General features: G+C 33.7%; 1 protein-coding gene across 1 annotated transcript in view; it reads left to right on the top strand.

Annotated features, from left to right (window-relative positions):
- TUSC3 (tumor suppressor candidate 3) overlaps window positions 1–16891 on the top strand; it is a 95411-nt gene that overhangs the window by 32180 nt on the left and 46340 nt on the right. Inside the window, exon 5 of the mRNA XM_019471550.1 lies at window positions 2630–2719. Within this exon, the coding sequence (XP_019327095.1) occupies window positions 2630–2719 (90 nt within the window). The remainder of the gene's footprint in view (window positions 1–2629; window positions 2720–16891) is intronic.

Below are 16891 nucleotides of genomic sequence, written 5' to 3'. Positions count from 1 at the left end.
GGAGCGGCTGTGTGGTGCTTAGTTGCTGGCTGGGGTTAAATCACGACAGCAGGCATTAAAGATCTTCAGTAATTTGAGGGATTTATCTGTTATAAAGTATATGACTTTAAAAAACCCCACCCCAGTTTATATAATCTTTCCATATGGAAGCAGATTTGGCACTAGAGAATGTAAATTAAATACAGTAATTTAAGAATGAGTAAAATGACTTTTCGTAGAAAACTCACTTTCAGAGAGCCACAGTTCATGTACTCTATGCATCTGTTCTCTTTCAATGTTTTACTTTTCAGCTAACTTTTGGTCTTTCAAAATATCTCTTTCACTTCACTTTTGTTACCCACATTTTCAGTTTCTACCCTTTTGTCCTTTCACATAAGCTATCTCCTGTGTGATTCATCACCAAAATTGCAGTATAAATTTCTCTGCTAAAACAATCTGCAAGGTATAGAAATAACTATCTGTTATTCTTTTCCAGTAATGGAAGCGTATACTCTCTTCATTTCTTTGCATATTATTAATTAAAACATAATCCATTTGCTAATAGTCACTACCAGTATGCTTTCATCTGCCACATTAATTACTATACTGTTACATTCCAAATCCTGTTAAGGGAAAAATGAAACACACCTTATATTTAAAGCCAAGAATCTGTTCTTAATGTAATTGAAATCCTAACACTACAACAAAGAATTATTATTAAAATGGATATGAAAATGTATTTTTTCATTATTTTCTTTTTCTTTCTATTACAAGGGCAAAAAGTCTCAATAATAACAAAACAATTAAAATTGTTATGCACACACTTCCTAGTATCTTTCCCTTTCTCTGATATCATGGTTACTCTTCCACTGTTTCTCTCTGGATCTTGAGATCATTCATTGGCTTCAGTTCGGGGGTGCTATGATGCATTGTCAGCATTCCAGGTTCTTTGCTGGGAGGGCTATGATGCTGCTGCTTTCTTCCTCCTTGCTCTAGGGTCCATGTGGGGCTACTTTTACACTTTGTCCTTCTTTCACTGATCTACAACTACATTTTACATCAAAATTTACTGCGTAAATGGCAATTGTCTTACATACGTTGGATGCTTGTCCTTTGTTCTCTTTGTTACCCCTAAAACTGGTTTTGACCAGCTTCCATGTCTGTGTTTCTTTAATTCACCGTTGGCGTAATATTTATAGGCTTGGGGGTCTCCAGTGCCATCCTGTGCCCCCTTTCTTATCGTTTCATACTGGTACGCTGCATCCTGTGTTTCTACTTTTGTTGTCTCTGCTACCATCCCGTGCCTACACTACATCATTATGTTGGTCATAATTATTTCATCCTAAATAGAATAGAAAAAAAAAATATGCCATACAAAGATAAGCAAAAGTAATGTAAACTAGGCATAGCCACCTGGTCTTAGGAAAAATTGCTGTTTCAGCTAAACAAATTAAAAAAAAAATGCAGGAAAGCCAAGACAGATTTGGATAAAGCCTGACAAGATTCAGTCCTAAGGCCTTCCAAAGTTTGTTCAAATCATATTGCTACAGGTGGCAATGCTGCATTTATGGGGATATAGAGCTACACTAGCTTACGTTTATTTCACAAATGTGTTACTAAACATTCCTTAAAGAAAACCCTTTAAAGGGTTTTAGTAAATCCTGGTTTAGTTAACCATCATGGTATGAATTTTTACATTCATGATCCATCTGCTTAAATCACTATGACTGTACTATGCTGATGGGAATATTGATGTACAGTAAAAATGAACATATATGTAAAAACTGTACTTAAACTCTCGGAGTTTTTGTAAGGATTATCTGTACTGATAAGTCAGAAGACACATTTAGATGATCCAAGTTTCCCATTTCTGTTTTTCTCATTTGGTAATCAAGAGATACTATATTTTTGTTTTTAAGATAGTCATAATGACTCTTGCTATGACTATGATGTTTGTCGTGTAGATTCTGCAGTATGACCTTCTGCAAGAATGAATGTCCATTTTTACAGTTTTCGTACATACCTAACCTAACTCCACACTCCTTTCCATAGGGAATTTCACTTTTCTACCAACTCAACCATTGTTATTTGTCATATCTAAAATGAGTCACAGTCATATAGGACACACAATGAGAATTTCATAAAATGGGACAGACATTTTTTTGATAATTGGATTTTTTTCTTATGTTTTTATATATCATTTCGTACACAAAAAGCATACACTGAAAGCAAACAGTTAAGCTAAATATTTATATTAGATTAGAGGCAGAAATAACTTCATGAAAGGTTATATAAATCTGGAACACTAGTTTGCAGAATATTTGAAATGAATGCCTTCTACTGTTATGAGTGCTTTTTGCCATATAGATGTGTAAATGTGGCAATTCCAAGTGCACATAAAGACAGGATTATTTCAAGTGAGACTTTGAAAATCTCTGTCTTGAGCTGACTCATTTTCTAACAGAAGTCATTAGGAATTTTATGAGAGCAACACATCTGAAAACCCTATTCTAAAAATCAAATAGAGGTAGATACTGTATCTGGTTAGGTAAACAATTCCGTATCTAAAACAAACATCACCAGCAGAATGGTTTTCTATTCAATTCTTCTGGGTAAACAAATGAGTATGTTGTTTTTCTATATTTTCTAGTGTGTTGTATTTGCTATGACATCTGGTCAGATGTGGAATCACATCCGTGGACCCCCATATGCACATAAAAATCCTCAGAACGGACAAGTGGTGAGTTGATTTTTTTCATTTTATTCTGAGGAGAAATATTACTCACTCCCGACAGTGAGTCTACAATAGCAGATAACTGCCGTTCCATAGCATGTATGACAGTGTGCCAGAGTCTTAAGTCTCCAGTTGCAAGCAGACTCTGTTTTGGAATTTCAGATGTTTAGAAAGTTCCACCATCTTTGATTTGAGCAATGAAATGAGTGGCCATGTTTTTAAAAATTCTCTCTATCAGGCTCCCAGCTGTAGTGGATGTGTTATAAAATGTTCTATACCACACAATTTCCGCTGTCCAAAGATAAATGGTTATTGTGATTTTTGTAGAAACGTGCTCCTTCACAAGGTGAAAAGCAAGTTTGGTTTTTTTCTTCTTTTCAGGCTCCATTTACACAAACCTTTGAGGTTTGTAACCTCTTATCTTCCTCTTTCTTCAGCATTTTAGTTAGAAAAGGAGATGGCAAATATTTTAATGTGCTTTATATTTTTCATGTGCTTTTTTCCATCATGCCTGTAACTCTTCCACTGAACTTTATAGAATGCTTTTTCCTATATATTCGAAGCTCCCTTTGTGTCATGTCTTAATTGGAGTAGCAAAAGAATGATGGTTTGAATTTGATTACCGATTTGCTTTATATCAGGAATGTAGCAGCATATTAATGTCATAAAATGACATGATTCCATCTGTCAACTTTGTTATGCAGAAGTAGAACTGATAATGTAATAAATAATCTCTGTAAAACACTGTTTATAAAAATTTAGAGTTTTTCATTACTGCCTTGTAGTATTAAATTTATGATGCTTTCCTACAGTGTGACAGAAAGGAGGAATACTGCATAGAAAAAGCACTGTTCGTGACAAATTAGTTTTTACCATATCCAGTTTTATACACATTGCCCTTCTTAAAGATCTGTTTCTGAAGTATAGACTACAATAAATCATTTAAAAGTATCCCTTTAATTCTTCCTGAATTTGTGCCATCTTGTCTCAGTTTTCAGAGTGTGAACTCCTTATATCCTGAGTGTTTGAAAAACTACTAGTTTGGGAGTGTTAACATACACAACTAAATAATGAAAATAACAGTAGAGATGGTTTTAAGTTCTAGTTACTAACCTACTGTGTTAGTCAACACACATACCTTCTTTTCTGGTTTTGCTCCATTATATGACTTCAGGTACCTTATTTTGTGCCTCTGATTCACCTGTCTCCTTGTTCATATGTGTCAGTACTTTCACCTCCTTGGAGTTATGTCTGTGTAAGTAAGTAAAACCAGTCAGATTCTAAGAACAAAAAAAATATAGATGCAGGATCACCCAGTTCCTGATTTATTTAAGGTATCACTGACCACTATAGTTGTAACTTAAAGTTCTGGGTTTTACCAGTGTTAGAAGCTTAATAAGTATTCTGTAAACCTTTACGTATTTTACATTGCTTTTTTTTTTTTCAAATAACATTATTGAACATTTTTCTGTTTCATTTTTCTACCACTTATCTATGTTCCTGTGAATTTGAAGTCATGAAAGTGCTTATCTAACATTTCTGTGAGATTTATTCAGCCATGATAATTCACTCTAACACTGTTCTGCATTGAGTTAGCAACTGCTGTCTTTACATCTGGATGAAATTTAACTCATCACTTTCTTTCAGTGTCTAGGATTTAGTACCAATTCCAAATTTCCATGCTAATTTTATACAAGGATTACTTGCATGTAATACTCTGAAACATCGTTAACAGTCTTACATGTAAAAATCTGTTTTTAAGAGGAGGCATAGAATAGCTCACCAAGCCTAATTGTTTTATTGTTAGGTTCAAATTTACTAATTCTTAGCTTTTCTTATTTCATAGGAGTTAGTGGTTCAGTTCTGTACTAGCTGTAGAGCCTGATATACCACCAGACTTTGAAAGTGATAATGTTCTGTCTTCATAAACTCTTCTTTGCCTCAGATATCTCCTAGTATTTGCTTTGTTCGTGTCATAATTTTAGATGACACTTCATTTCTCTTCCTTAAATTCCTATTTTTTCAAAAGATGAAAAGGCATTTGTTTGCTTTGCTTAAACAACACTGCTTACTAGTGCCAGTATCTTGTAAAAGTAACATTACCAGTTCTTAAAATTTTTGGCTTGTGCACTGCATTTATGATTCTTTGCTTGATTACCTAAATTACTTTAATTCTATGATTGTATTCTTTGAATGAAGCTTTTAAACCAGATTTTTGTAATTCTGTGTGGGTCTATTCTGTGAAGTTGATGTGCTCTCTTATTGAGGTTGTTGCATTTGCTTCCTTTATTCCTCATTGCTGTCAGCTAATTTCAGTTTTTGGGTCCACAGGAAAGCAGTATCAATTTTTATTTAGAAAACTGAATCACATAGTACTGTTGTTTGATATTTCAGTTCTGGTTTAGGTTGACGAAACTGGTATTAGTCTTCTATCTTGACACATTCTTCATCTCTATTGTATTTTTGGAGTTTGTCTTTTGCCTAATAATGTTGCTAAGATTAGGCCGTTACTGACTATGTGACACTAAAATCTGTACCTATTTTACCAGGGTTGAGAGTGAAAACTAAAAACCCCATTGGTGTCTGTAAACAGTCTTGGGAGAGTTCTGATTTTTATTCAGAGCTTGATCTGTATAGAGCTGGTGGTGAGACAAGTAGAGAGCTGGAGAAAGCAATTACATATTTTTGAGCCTCCTGCAGAGGTAGTTCTGTTGCTGTTTAATTGACCTAATAGCAAAGAATTCTCATTAGATTTTCATCAGCTTTTAATCAAATAGCAGCAATGGCTAAGAAAGCATTTATGTATGTCTATCCAGGCATTAGCAGCCATTTTTTTTTTAATTTGGATACAAATTCTATAATACTTATTGTGCAGCATGCTCAAGACTGCATCTTTAAAATGGTTGAAAGTTTGCTATAAATGAGAACAGGGCAAAGGACAAGCTTGATCTAAAATACTGAATTAAGATGATTTTCAAAGCTCATAATTTTCTTTGCTTCTCTGAGAAGAAATTATTAGAAGTTGGAAAAGTTTTTGTGTGAAGAAGGAAATGCGATATATTTATTGTCAGATATTAGACGGTTTTCCTACATAAGCTGATGCTTTGTGAAATGGATAATGGTATTTGCCATTGTATTAATTGGATTTTTTTTTACATGTCATATTTTAAAAGCTCATTAAAATTGCTTAAGCATAACACAAATTATGTACTTAAGAAGCAATTTATATCTGTTTAGCAGATCTTTTAGGTAGAACACCTTGTAATATCAGATCAAATATAAATATTTGTTCAATTGTGGAGTTTACTCAGACTTTTTTTTTCCTACTTACCTTTCCCAGTTTTATAACCCCTGATCTTTATTCAGGAACAGTCTCTAAAATAACACTTTTCAAATGGTCTAGCTGATAGGGGTATCTGGTAATCTATGTTTCTGAAGTTAAATGAAAAATATGTTTGAATGCTATTACTCATTTTTGCATTTGTCAATGCAAAATTAAGGTACTCTGTGTGAAAATTTTATGCTTAGAATATCAAGATTCTTAATTAGTCCTCTACTGTTAAGCAGGACAAAATGTCATTTATTAAAGTATATTCTTCTGTGTTTTCTGACATGACTTTTTCATATGAGTCTAATTAAAATAAATGGAATTTTCTTGGAACAGTTTTAAAGAACGACTCTCCCTTTCAAGCTCAGTAAGTCACACTAAATACATTGTCCTTTTGCCTTCAATCTATCTGGAAGCATGTTTGAAGTACAGTTCACCAAGATTGTATTCGTAATGCCCAACTTTTCTGAAAGTGACCAGATTGCTTGGTAGTAGTTTCAATATATAAAAAAGTCACTTAGCTGTGTGATATATTATTATATATTTGTCTCGCTTTTGGATAAAAAAAAAGTTCATACAGGTTGTTATATCAGTGTCTAATATAAGATATCCAGATTGGCGTCAGTAGTAGCACAGCGATATTTTGGTGCATCTATCGACAATAATCACAACCATAGTGCTATTGAAAATACTTCTTAATATTTTATTGGAATAGCCAATTATTTATGTTAATATGCTTGATAAAAATGAGAAGTAGGGTTTTTATGTTATGAGTGTGTTTAATGAAATGGCTTTTCTGTGGTCATCAAAGCAGTGAGTCTACCCAGAAGCTGCAACTAGTAAAGGGTTTCTCAAGCCTTTAATTTAAACTTATATCGTGATTTAGTCAAAAAACTTAACAATTGGCAGTGTAAGATGTAGAACTAGTATAAAACAATCTTAGTTCTGTTAACAGACCAGCACGTTAACAAATGGGCAACATCATATCTAAACTAGTGTTGGGAAAACCGTTAACCTGTATAAAACATCTGTCCTAATTTTTGAGATTGCAAGGGTGATCGTAGCTGGCATTTCAATAACTTTCTGTATAACACATGTTTCTGCCTTGATATTAGAAAAGAGAAACCTTACACAATATTTTGTACCCTTTTTTATTGTGGGAAGAAAAGGAGGTAGGAAAATGATCATGACAGGAGGGTTGCTCAGATGAGGCATTAGAACCTCTAAATTCTTAAAATGGTCAAGTCTTGAAGCATCCATGCTGTAAAAGTTCAGATAGTACCATTGTATTGCAAGTACTGTAGTTTTGGCTGAGTAAAGATGGAACATGTTCCTATCGAGTAAAACTGGATTTTAGACAAGTAATCAGGCAGCAAGTAGTCTGTCATGATAAAATCCAATAAAATAAAAAAAAGCGCTAGATTTTAATTGCCACTTGTAACAACAGAAATCCAATTGTAATTGACTGATACCACTTTCAAGTAACAAACAGGCCTCCTCCCTCCCACCCACCTTTTGCTAAGTGTAGACGGGCTCCTAGAAGCAATTTAGTTTCATTTGAAAGAAGAACTGTTTTGTACAGAACAGCTTTTTTTATGTCAGAAGTCAGAGAGACCTCAAATATGTGAAGTTATGAAGTATCTGAAGATAGAATGATAATGCAATACAGAAAAATACACTTTTTTAAGACAGAAAAACAGAATAACACAAGGGAAAACCTGTTCATGTTGTGCTGTTATTACTAGAACAAGAGCCATTTTCTTAAACCCAGCTTGAGTGCCAGGTAGGAATCTAGTTTTTCTGTCTTCCTGGACTTTACTGGTTGTGTAGATGTTAAAAGGTAAGAGACTTTTCTAATAAAATAGTTTTGATTGGAAGGTACCTCTGAAGATCATCTAGTCCAGCTGCTTGCTCAAAGCTGGTCAGGTTGCTCAGGACTTTGTCTAAGCAAATTTTGAATGTCTCCATGGTTAGAGATTCCCCAACCTGTTCCAGTGTTTGACCATCCACATCATTCTTTTAATTTTACCTTTTAATTTATTTTTATCTTTTTTTCATTTCCCTCAGGAACAGTCAAGGTTTCAACTTCTCTTCAGTAAAAGCTGATTTCTGAGTTCTTGTCCAGCTGCTTGCTCAAAGCTGGTCAGGTTGCTCAGGACTTTGTCTAAGCAAATTTTGAATGTCTCCATGGTTAGAGATTCCCCAACCTGTTCCAGTGTTTGACCATCCACATCATTCTTTTAATTTTACCTTTTAATTTATTTTTATCTTTTTTTCATTTCCCTCAGGAACAGTCAAGGTTTCAACTTCTCTTCAGTAAAAGCTGATTTAGCTGAGTTCTTAATTATAATTAAACACTGACTTTAATAAAATTAGACTTAGCCCAGCAGTATACCTTTTCAGAGCTCCTGACAGCATACCTTTGCTTAAGTGGCACTAGCCCTGTTGTGATATCACCACAATATCCACACTGGAAACGAGAAAACATTAAGCCTGGAGTAGTCATAGAGATTTTTCTCTGTATAGATTCTGTTCTCTGAATAGAGCTGTACAGACATTCTTCCTGTAGCTATTAAACAACTTAAGCGTGTCTGTTTTCTTCTAAAATCTTACAAGTTTTCAATAATTTTGAGAGGGTGGGGAAGGGAGATTAAAAATTGAGCTCTGGAAATGTGCAGAAATATTTGGACATAGTAGTACTCATAGCTCTTTTGTGTGGCACTGTAAAGAATCGGAGAGAGTTTTGTCAATGTTGTTAGCTACTTCACCTTCTGAATGTGCATTTAACTAGAAGTATGCCACAATAAGTGGAAATAATGCAAGCATTGGATCAGCTGCACAGTTTAAAAATGGATTTTAAGAATCGATTTAAGAATCAAATTGAATTAAATTCATGCTGTTAGTCATTTAATATCCCAATAATTGATCACTTGCATTATTATTAATTATCTCTGGAAAATACAGAACCACAAGGACATGATGTGAATGTATATGCCACTTTAGGTAGTGCTCACAGGGGGACCATAGTGTGTTTGCTATTGTGGTCTTTCCACTGTATCCCTCTCATCCCTTAAAAACACTATATTAAATTCAGGCCTACAAATATTTTGCAAACCTTGAGCAACTGGAAAAGTAAAAACAGTACACAGACGTTAATTTATATTTCTTCTGTTTTTCTCCTGTTTGTTTAATTTCCTGTTTCCCTAACCCTACTAAAATGTTGGAAAGCTCCATTTACTAAAGAACAAACAATTGAAACCCCTCCAAACAAACCTCTTTAAGCCCAGGAAAAAATTCTAAAAGAAACAGATTAGAGAAACATTCAAACCACTGTTACTCAGAGGATTACTTTCTGTATAAATTGAAGAACATACCTTCCAAAAAAGATAGCAGATATAGCACGGGGTAGAATGAGTCCTGAAAATAGACAGCACAACTGAAATAGTACACACACAACAGCAATTTGAAAAAGAAAAGGACAACTGGAAAAAAAAAAACAGAAATAAATTCCAGCAGAATCCTGGATTTTACTGGTATAGGTGACCAGTACACGTCTGCTGCTGATATATTTAATGTCTTTAAAATGAGCCTCTCTTCCGTGGATCTTACTCCCTTTGAGAGTTAAAGGATACTTTAAGGTTGGGCTGTTAACATAAGTATGCTACCAAGTTAACAAATTCAGTCCAAATGCATAATACTGGTTTGAAGGTGTCTCCTTCTCTTTTGCCCCCCCCCCCCCCCCTTTTTTTTTTTTTTTTTTTTTTTTTTTTTTTTTTTTCTTTCTTTTCTCCCTTTGAGAGTTAAAGGATACTTTAAGGTTGGGCTGTTAACATAAGTATGCTACCAAGAACAAATTCACCATCTACGCCATTTCATATAGCTCTGATCCAGCAAATAACTATAGTGCTTAATTCATAGTGCATGAGTGCACAGTAGTGGGAGAGCCCTTGTACATTGTCCAGTCATGGGCAAGTGCATCTTATCAAAATCTTTGACTTTAATTAAGATTTTGCTCCCAGACTTGTTTTACAGTGCTGTTGTACCACCTTTTGTATTCAAATGAAACTCTTTTAATTATTGGGTGGATTGCAGATGCAATACTTTGTACCTTGATTTTGACTTAATTTTTTAATAGGCAGATCACATTAATGAATCATATTCAGCCCATACTTATATAGTGGATACTTTTTTTTTCTAGCTGAGTTCTTTTCAGATAATGAGAACATAATTTGTGGAAATCCTTCTGACTTTTGAAGCATATAACCTTCATTTCTTCCCATGTAATGTAGTGGTGGTTTTTTCCTCCGTTCCTTTCTGGCATCAGTGGAATTCATTAGTACCTATTTTTGCACTCAAGTCATCAACTTGAAACTTAATAAATTAGTCCCAAGATCTAGAGTTCCTTTATGTGTTTTTAAACAGCCTATTCTGTCTCCCATTGAGCCAGTTATTCAACCTGCTTCTAGTGTTTGTTCCAAACACATTTTTCTCCAGCTTTACATATAACAGAATGAATTGCCGAAGTCCAGATAAATAGTAGCACATTTTCTTTGTCAAGAGGATTAATTACCTTAAGAAAGAGATTGTGCCTGATGAATCTGGTATCTATCTCTTTGGAATAAGTGTGCAGTAGTTCATCTCATTTTTCATGTTCCTTCATATGTTTAATTGTGCTTTATTTCAAAATTTATTCAGCAGTATTTCATGTTATTGAAATCTAGCTTCCTTCCTTCCAGAATGCGTTTAGTTTGTATGTATGCTGTTCTATAGATTTATACTAACATTCTCAGATAGACTTGGCTAGAATACATACGTGAAAAAATAAAATTGCTACTAGGCTTTAAGATTTATGTAATAGTTTTGGAATTCTGCTTTTTGAGTTTTCCTTCGACTTTTTATGTGGTATAAATGCATTCTGTCAGCTGTGGACCCTTGTAACCCTTTTATTCATCATAAGCATTGCTAAAAACAATTCAGAAATTGGGTCATTACCACCCTTTACTGCATATTAACTTCTTTGCTTGTTCTGTTTTAATGGCTGAAATATGAGCTGTTTTCATTTCATTTGTGGGGCCACCTCAGCTTACCTCCTGACAACTTTCATTTTATCGCTAAGCTTCTTGATCTTTTAAGAGGGAAATGTATTTGCTAGTCAGTCTCTTTCCATTCTTTCTAAGCTCTGGTTGTTCATTGTATTCCGTTTAGGATTATTAATCAGTTAGGTCTGGAATCCTTCCCTGAAAGATCACTAATTTATTTATTTATTTATTTTAAAGATGTGTGGGATACAGATTCAAGATAGCTTAAGAAACTTAAACTGTTAGTGTCTGACTCATTCAAATCACTATTTTTTTCTAGTGTAGATGACTTCCCTCATTTAATTTTTCATTTCAGTTGAACTCTTTTGAAATGTAAAAATCTTAAATTGAAAGTTTTAAATGTGTTACTATTAATCTTTCAGTTTAATTTACTGAATCAACTCAGGTCATTTTATCTGAAATTATTTTATACTTCCTGTGTCTTTACAGTGCCCTTTTTTCTATGAAAAATGCGCTTAAAATATTATTGCTTCTTGTTGAACCAGTGGGTAACTGAGGTTAGAATCTGCTAGGTGTCACATACCGATCATTGAGGTCTACTGTTAGTAGTATCTGTTTCAATTCTATTTAGAAAATTAGTCTCCAGTCTACCACGAGGAGTTCTTTTTCTGAATGCTTTTCAGTTCTTCAACTTTGTAATATCCTTCTCCATGAGTGGGGTCTGAGTTATCTCTTGACCTTGTTCTCCTCCTCAAAAACCTGAAATATTCCGCTGAAGCTCAGCTTATCTTTTCATTTCCATTTTTCTGTGAGTTCACCCGCACCAGTGCTTAGTTAAGATAAGCAGTGCTCTTTTGAGCATGCCACTGCCCATACCCACCTTCTGTACTTTGGTTCACATTACACAGGGCACACGGACTATGATCGTTTTGGATGAAATGAAGCCAGAAAGTGGACTCCAGGAGTTCAGCCAGTACATTCCCAGCTGCTACTGGTTTGTTCGGTCCATTGGACCGAAGAGGAACTAGTGTGAAGTAGAACCACTTGAAATGTGTATAGTGTGGATATTGGGTTTGGAGAATTAATATGCACTACTTGTTGAGTCCTCAGCAGCTCAACATAAGCATCTTTGCGTCAGTAATGGTGGAATTCTTCCAGTCAAATTTTGAAATTTGTTCTGATGTGAAGGGTGATGTCACGAGCAGGAGGCTTTGCTTCCATGAAGACATTTCAATCACAGATTTGTATCTGATATCCTTGTTCCTAGGAGAAGGTGTGTCTTACATTTTACCAGATATATTCTGGTAATAGATCATCAAATGAATGTATATCTATTTCCTGCTAATATATATATATATGAATGAAAGCTAGATAGAGCTTTGGGTCGTGTCTGCTTTCATCTTAGTAGCTCTGTGGTGGCCTTTTCTTTATTTCTTGAAAACACCAAACCTCAGTAGGCTCCTCAGAATCTTGACTTAAATGCTTTGCTGCCTGCTTTGCTTTTATCCTTTTTAAGGTTTTGCTAGACTGTATGTCAGATGAGAAAATATATTTTCTGAAGGGTCTTTCTGAAGTTGAAGATCTTTTCTTTTCAATCTTGTGATTTTCTATTGACAGTGAAAATGCCTCTTTGAATGAATGTTTAGAAAATATGACTACCAAAGGATAAACTGCTTTTTTCATTCCAAATTTGTAAAACAATTTTGCTATTGAGAAGAGATTCTAAATAATGTGTTATGGGGGGGGTATCTGTATGTAATTAATAGCTAACTCAAATTCACAAAAATTTTAATGAATTCTTCAATTTTACATCTTGACTTACTTTAGGTCTTGTAGAGATAAGGTTGATATAATTTTTGTTTAATTATAAAATCAAGATTTTCTCAACTGAGAAAAGTAACTTAATACCTAAATGCTACTGATGTGTGATAATAAGAATTTTAAAATAAATTGTGTCCTTTGTACATAACAAACATTTCAATGTGTTTTTTCTGTCATATTTTTAAGTATTACAGTGGGTGAATCCTGGCATCTTTTTATGAATATAATTTTCCTGTATGTAACAGGTCATGCTATAGAAATATTTTTATATCCTCTTATTTATGGCTTTCAGAAACAATATTCAGTCCTTTAATATTTTTATAATTCTCTATATTCAGTCCTTTAATATATTTATAATTCTCTACAACTCTTTTGACATTTTGGTAAAAATACATATTCAAGTTGATATTTAGATCCTAGACACAAACAATTAAAAAAGCTCAATCTTTTAACAGAACTAACAAATACCTTGTTGTGTATAGTTATATTTCCTAATTGCAGTGCTTCCTTTTTTCATTTTAAAGGTCAGTTCTATTATTCCTGACGATTTTATTTTAATTTGGCAAGCTAAAAACAAGGGAGTAGAACACTTTCAAACATACAGAAGTTGCATTTTAATATCTACCCAAAAATAGTGCATTTCTCAACAGAGAGTTTGCCAGAAAAGAGTTGCTAGATGGTATTAAAAATACCAGTTTTAAGGGAGACAAAAGAGTGACCTTCAAACTTTTTCTTACTTTGTCTCTTATCGGTCATGCAAGTGTCAGAGTCATAATGTGAATACTCAAGAAGGCTTTGAATTGTCAATAGAGGAAGCTTCCTCTTTGAGGTTATATTTGCTGGAACAGAAGAGATAACACTATTATCAGTGTTTTTATAGTGTAGCCAATTTCTCATTGCATGTACTGAAATGCAGTTTTTAATACAGTTTAGATATTAGTATAATGATAAATATGTCAGACTTTTAAACTAAATTCTGAATGTTTCTGTCAGTCCTGATACAGCATGAAATTCCACTCTGGTCTCTTTCAGAGATTTTTATGAGCATTTGCTGGAAAAAAAGTAATTTTCAAACACATTCCTAACCTCCTTTTTAGGAAATTGACATTAAATATGCATTTCTTTCTGGGATGTGTGTGGAATTGTCAGCCAGTTGGAACTTCAAAGTTTAGCACTGGAATGTAAACTTACAGAATAAAAGCCAGCACATTGCATAATATACAAATACCATTACAGGCTATTTATGATTACTGTAGTATGAATTTTTATGCTTTTCTTGATAAGGCATTCAAGCCCCATGTTTTAACTGCTGACTGTGTGAATTGGTTTGAAGTGCTGTTTGTGGGCTTGTTACTTTTATTTCTTACATATTGTAATATTTTTCTATGGGCTAGCTAATGTGCAAAATCTCAATGCATTCAAAAGTATTGTTCAGATTTTGCATGATAATACAATTGCGCTAAACTTTTACATGTGTCCCACTTCAGATTTCTTAATATTTACACTGAAATTAATCAAGGGCTTAACCACTGCTAGTGGACTGTAGAGAGCTATAAAGGATTTCTTTTCATTTGCCTTGACTTGTAGGTCATTGTTAGCAATATGTCAATTAATTATTCAAGATCATTTCTACAAGAATCATGTGTTATCTCCACTACCAGATTCAGGTAGTCTTATGAATCATTACTGCATTTAGATATTCTGAAGTAATATTTGTGTTTTACTTGAGTGAAATTCTCATCTCTCATCTTCTAATGTACAGGTTAGCAAATAAAGATTGACAAGTGTGTCAGGGCTTAGGGTTTCACCAGCAATCTCAAATATTTCAGATGTATGAAAATAGCCCTTAATATCTAATACATCATCATGACAATTAAAATCCAATAATTATCAAATATGCTAAGTGTCTGGAGAATTCTACGTAGGCAAAATTGTTGAAGGCTAGACTTTTTTTTGTTAGTATCACAAAAAATAGTCCATATTTTGTGATTGTTGCAACTAATTATTAGTGAATATAGATCTTCATTTGGTGTTAACAGTATCCCATATCTTACCAAGTTGGCTGTGTTTCCCTGTTAGCATCACTGAAGAGGCTGATAACACATTATTTTTGACAATAAGACTCCAAATGAATTCATTATGATGGCCTTTAGATCAAGTTTGGATGTTGTGCTAAGAACTCTGCCAGTGGAAAACTTCTGTGTTAGAGTATTACTGATTTTAGCAAGATACATGGCTGATGATACATATTTTATAATACATGAAAGGTCAGGCTATGGTATTCGTCTTACAGAACGAGGACTAAACTTTGTCTCATTTCCACTTTGTTGTTCTTAGTTGCCTTCTCTCTTCTCCTGCTAATCTACCTGTCTTCAGGAAAGCAAAAATGGTTGAAGCAGTGGTTGAGTGCATTCTTTCTCAATTTTCCTGTTGCTGATGGGGTAATTCATTGAACTAAAACAACGAAAATAGAAAAGAAGTTAAAATCCAATACCTAAACCAGTATTATTTTCAAATATATACCTTCATATTTCTCTGCATACCTTAGCAGGTTGAATCCTAGTAGTTTTTGTAGTTCTAAAAGGATCCAAAACATAAAAAGAAAGTGAAGAAACAATTGAAACAAATGAAAAGGCAGAAGCAAGACTGATGAAAAATATTTTACTTATTATCAACTTTTCTTTCCTATTATTTAGCTTGTATAAGATAATGTACAATCTTCTTTGAGAAAGTGTCCAAAGACTGTCATCTACCAGAGAGTAATTCAGACAGTAGTGGCTCAGTTCAGCTTTTCTGCTGTAGAAGGTAATTTTTTTTCTAAGTGTATGCTAAAGACTGTCTTCAAAGTTCCAAATACATAGGACAACAAAAGCACAGCTTTACTGGTAATATTTTTACTTATGATATCACAGACTAACTTTTAAAAATAAAATTATTATGTCTTTAAGACAACTAAACAATTGGCATCCATATTTGAAGTTGTTCTTAGCTTTTTGTTAACCAGCTTAGCTTACCTGTTTTGAAGGACGTAGTAAATAAAAATCAAGGAACCTGTGTCATGAATCTTGAATTACTATTAGGATGAGACTGAAATATACTGAAATATCTGGTATAACCTCCCTCCAGAAGCGTAGCATTATTCTTTTTCAGTGATTCTAATCAGCGATTTCTGAAAGTGGGACGTGAAGTTTGATGCCATAGGTTAAAGAATGGCACTAGCAAGTATTTTATAGCAAACATTGCAAATTAATTCATATGTTGTTCAACATGGGGAAAAAATAGCCTTCATTCTTGGTTGTAGATTGTCTTGTTAAATATGATTGCTGTGGCGCTCTAATGTGTGACATTTTTACATTTAACATAAAAAGAAAAAGCTTGTATCAATACTGATATTAAGTCAAACACCGATATTAAGTCAGTGATGCTGTACAAAACTGGTCACCTCTATTCAAAGATTATCTGAAGGTGGCACAGAGAAGGCCAAAAGAACAGGAATCTATTTTTGATCATTAATCTGTGACTATGACAATAAAGTTAAACCTGAAGTTACCTGGAAACTTGCCATAAAATATTTGTCTTATGAGTACTGTCTAGATATTTATATTTTTTAATTTCCAGAGTTGTTTGTGGATTTTAAAGATACTTTTGTACTAGCTTGTAACATATTTTGATTGTGCATTCTTTATCCGTAGTTCAAGAAATGTATAACTGAGTGGAGGCAGTGGATATGAGGGTGAAAAAAATCCACCTAATAGCTTAAGTGAAGCATTTCTTAGAATAGTTAATGATATAAAACTACAAAAACTTTCACATGCATGTGCAAAGGTATGTGTGTGCATGTATATTTATGTATTCTTATATAATGATATGTTTTACAATATTTTTGTGGCTTTATGTCATTTTTGGCTCTCTATCCGTTGCTTTTGCATCTTAAATTGTAATATTTTGGTGGGGGCGGATCAGTGTGCCTTTATTTCAATCCTTTAGTCA

Source organism: Aptenodytes forsteri, unplaced genomic scaffold (assembly GCF_000699145.1).
Source record: "Aptenodytes forsteri isolate BGI_AS27 unplaced genomic scaffold, ASM69914v1 Scaffold65, whole genome shotgun sequence".
NCBI lineage: Eukaryota > Metazoa > Chordata > Aves > Sphenisciformes > Spheniscidae > Aptenodytes > Aptenodytes forsteri.
This window is presented reverse-complemented; position numbering and strand designations above follow the sequence as displayed.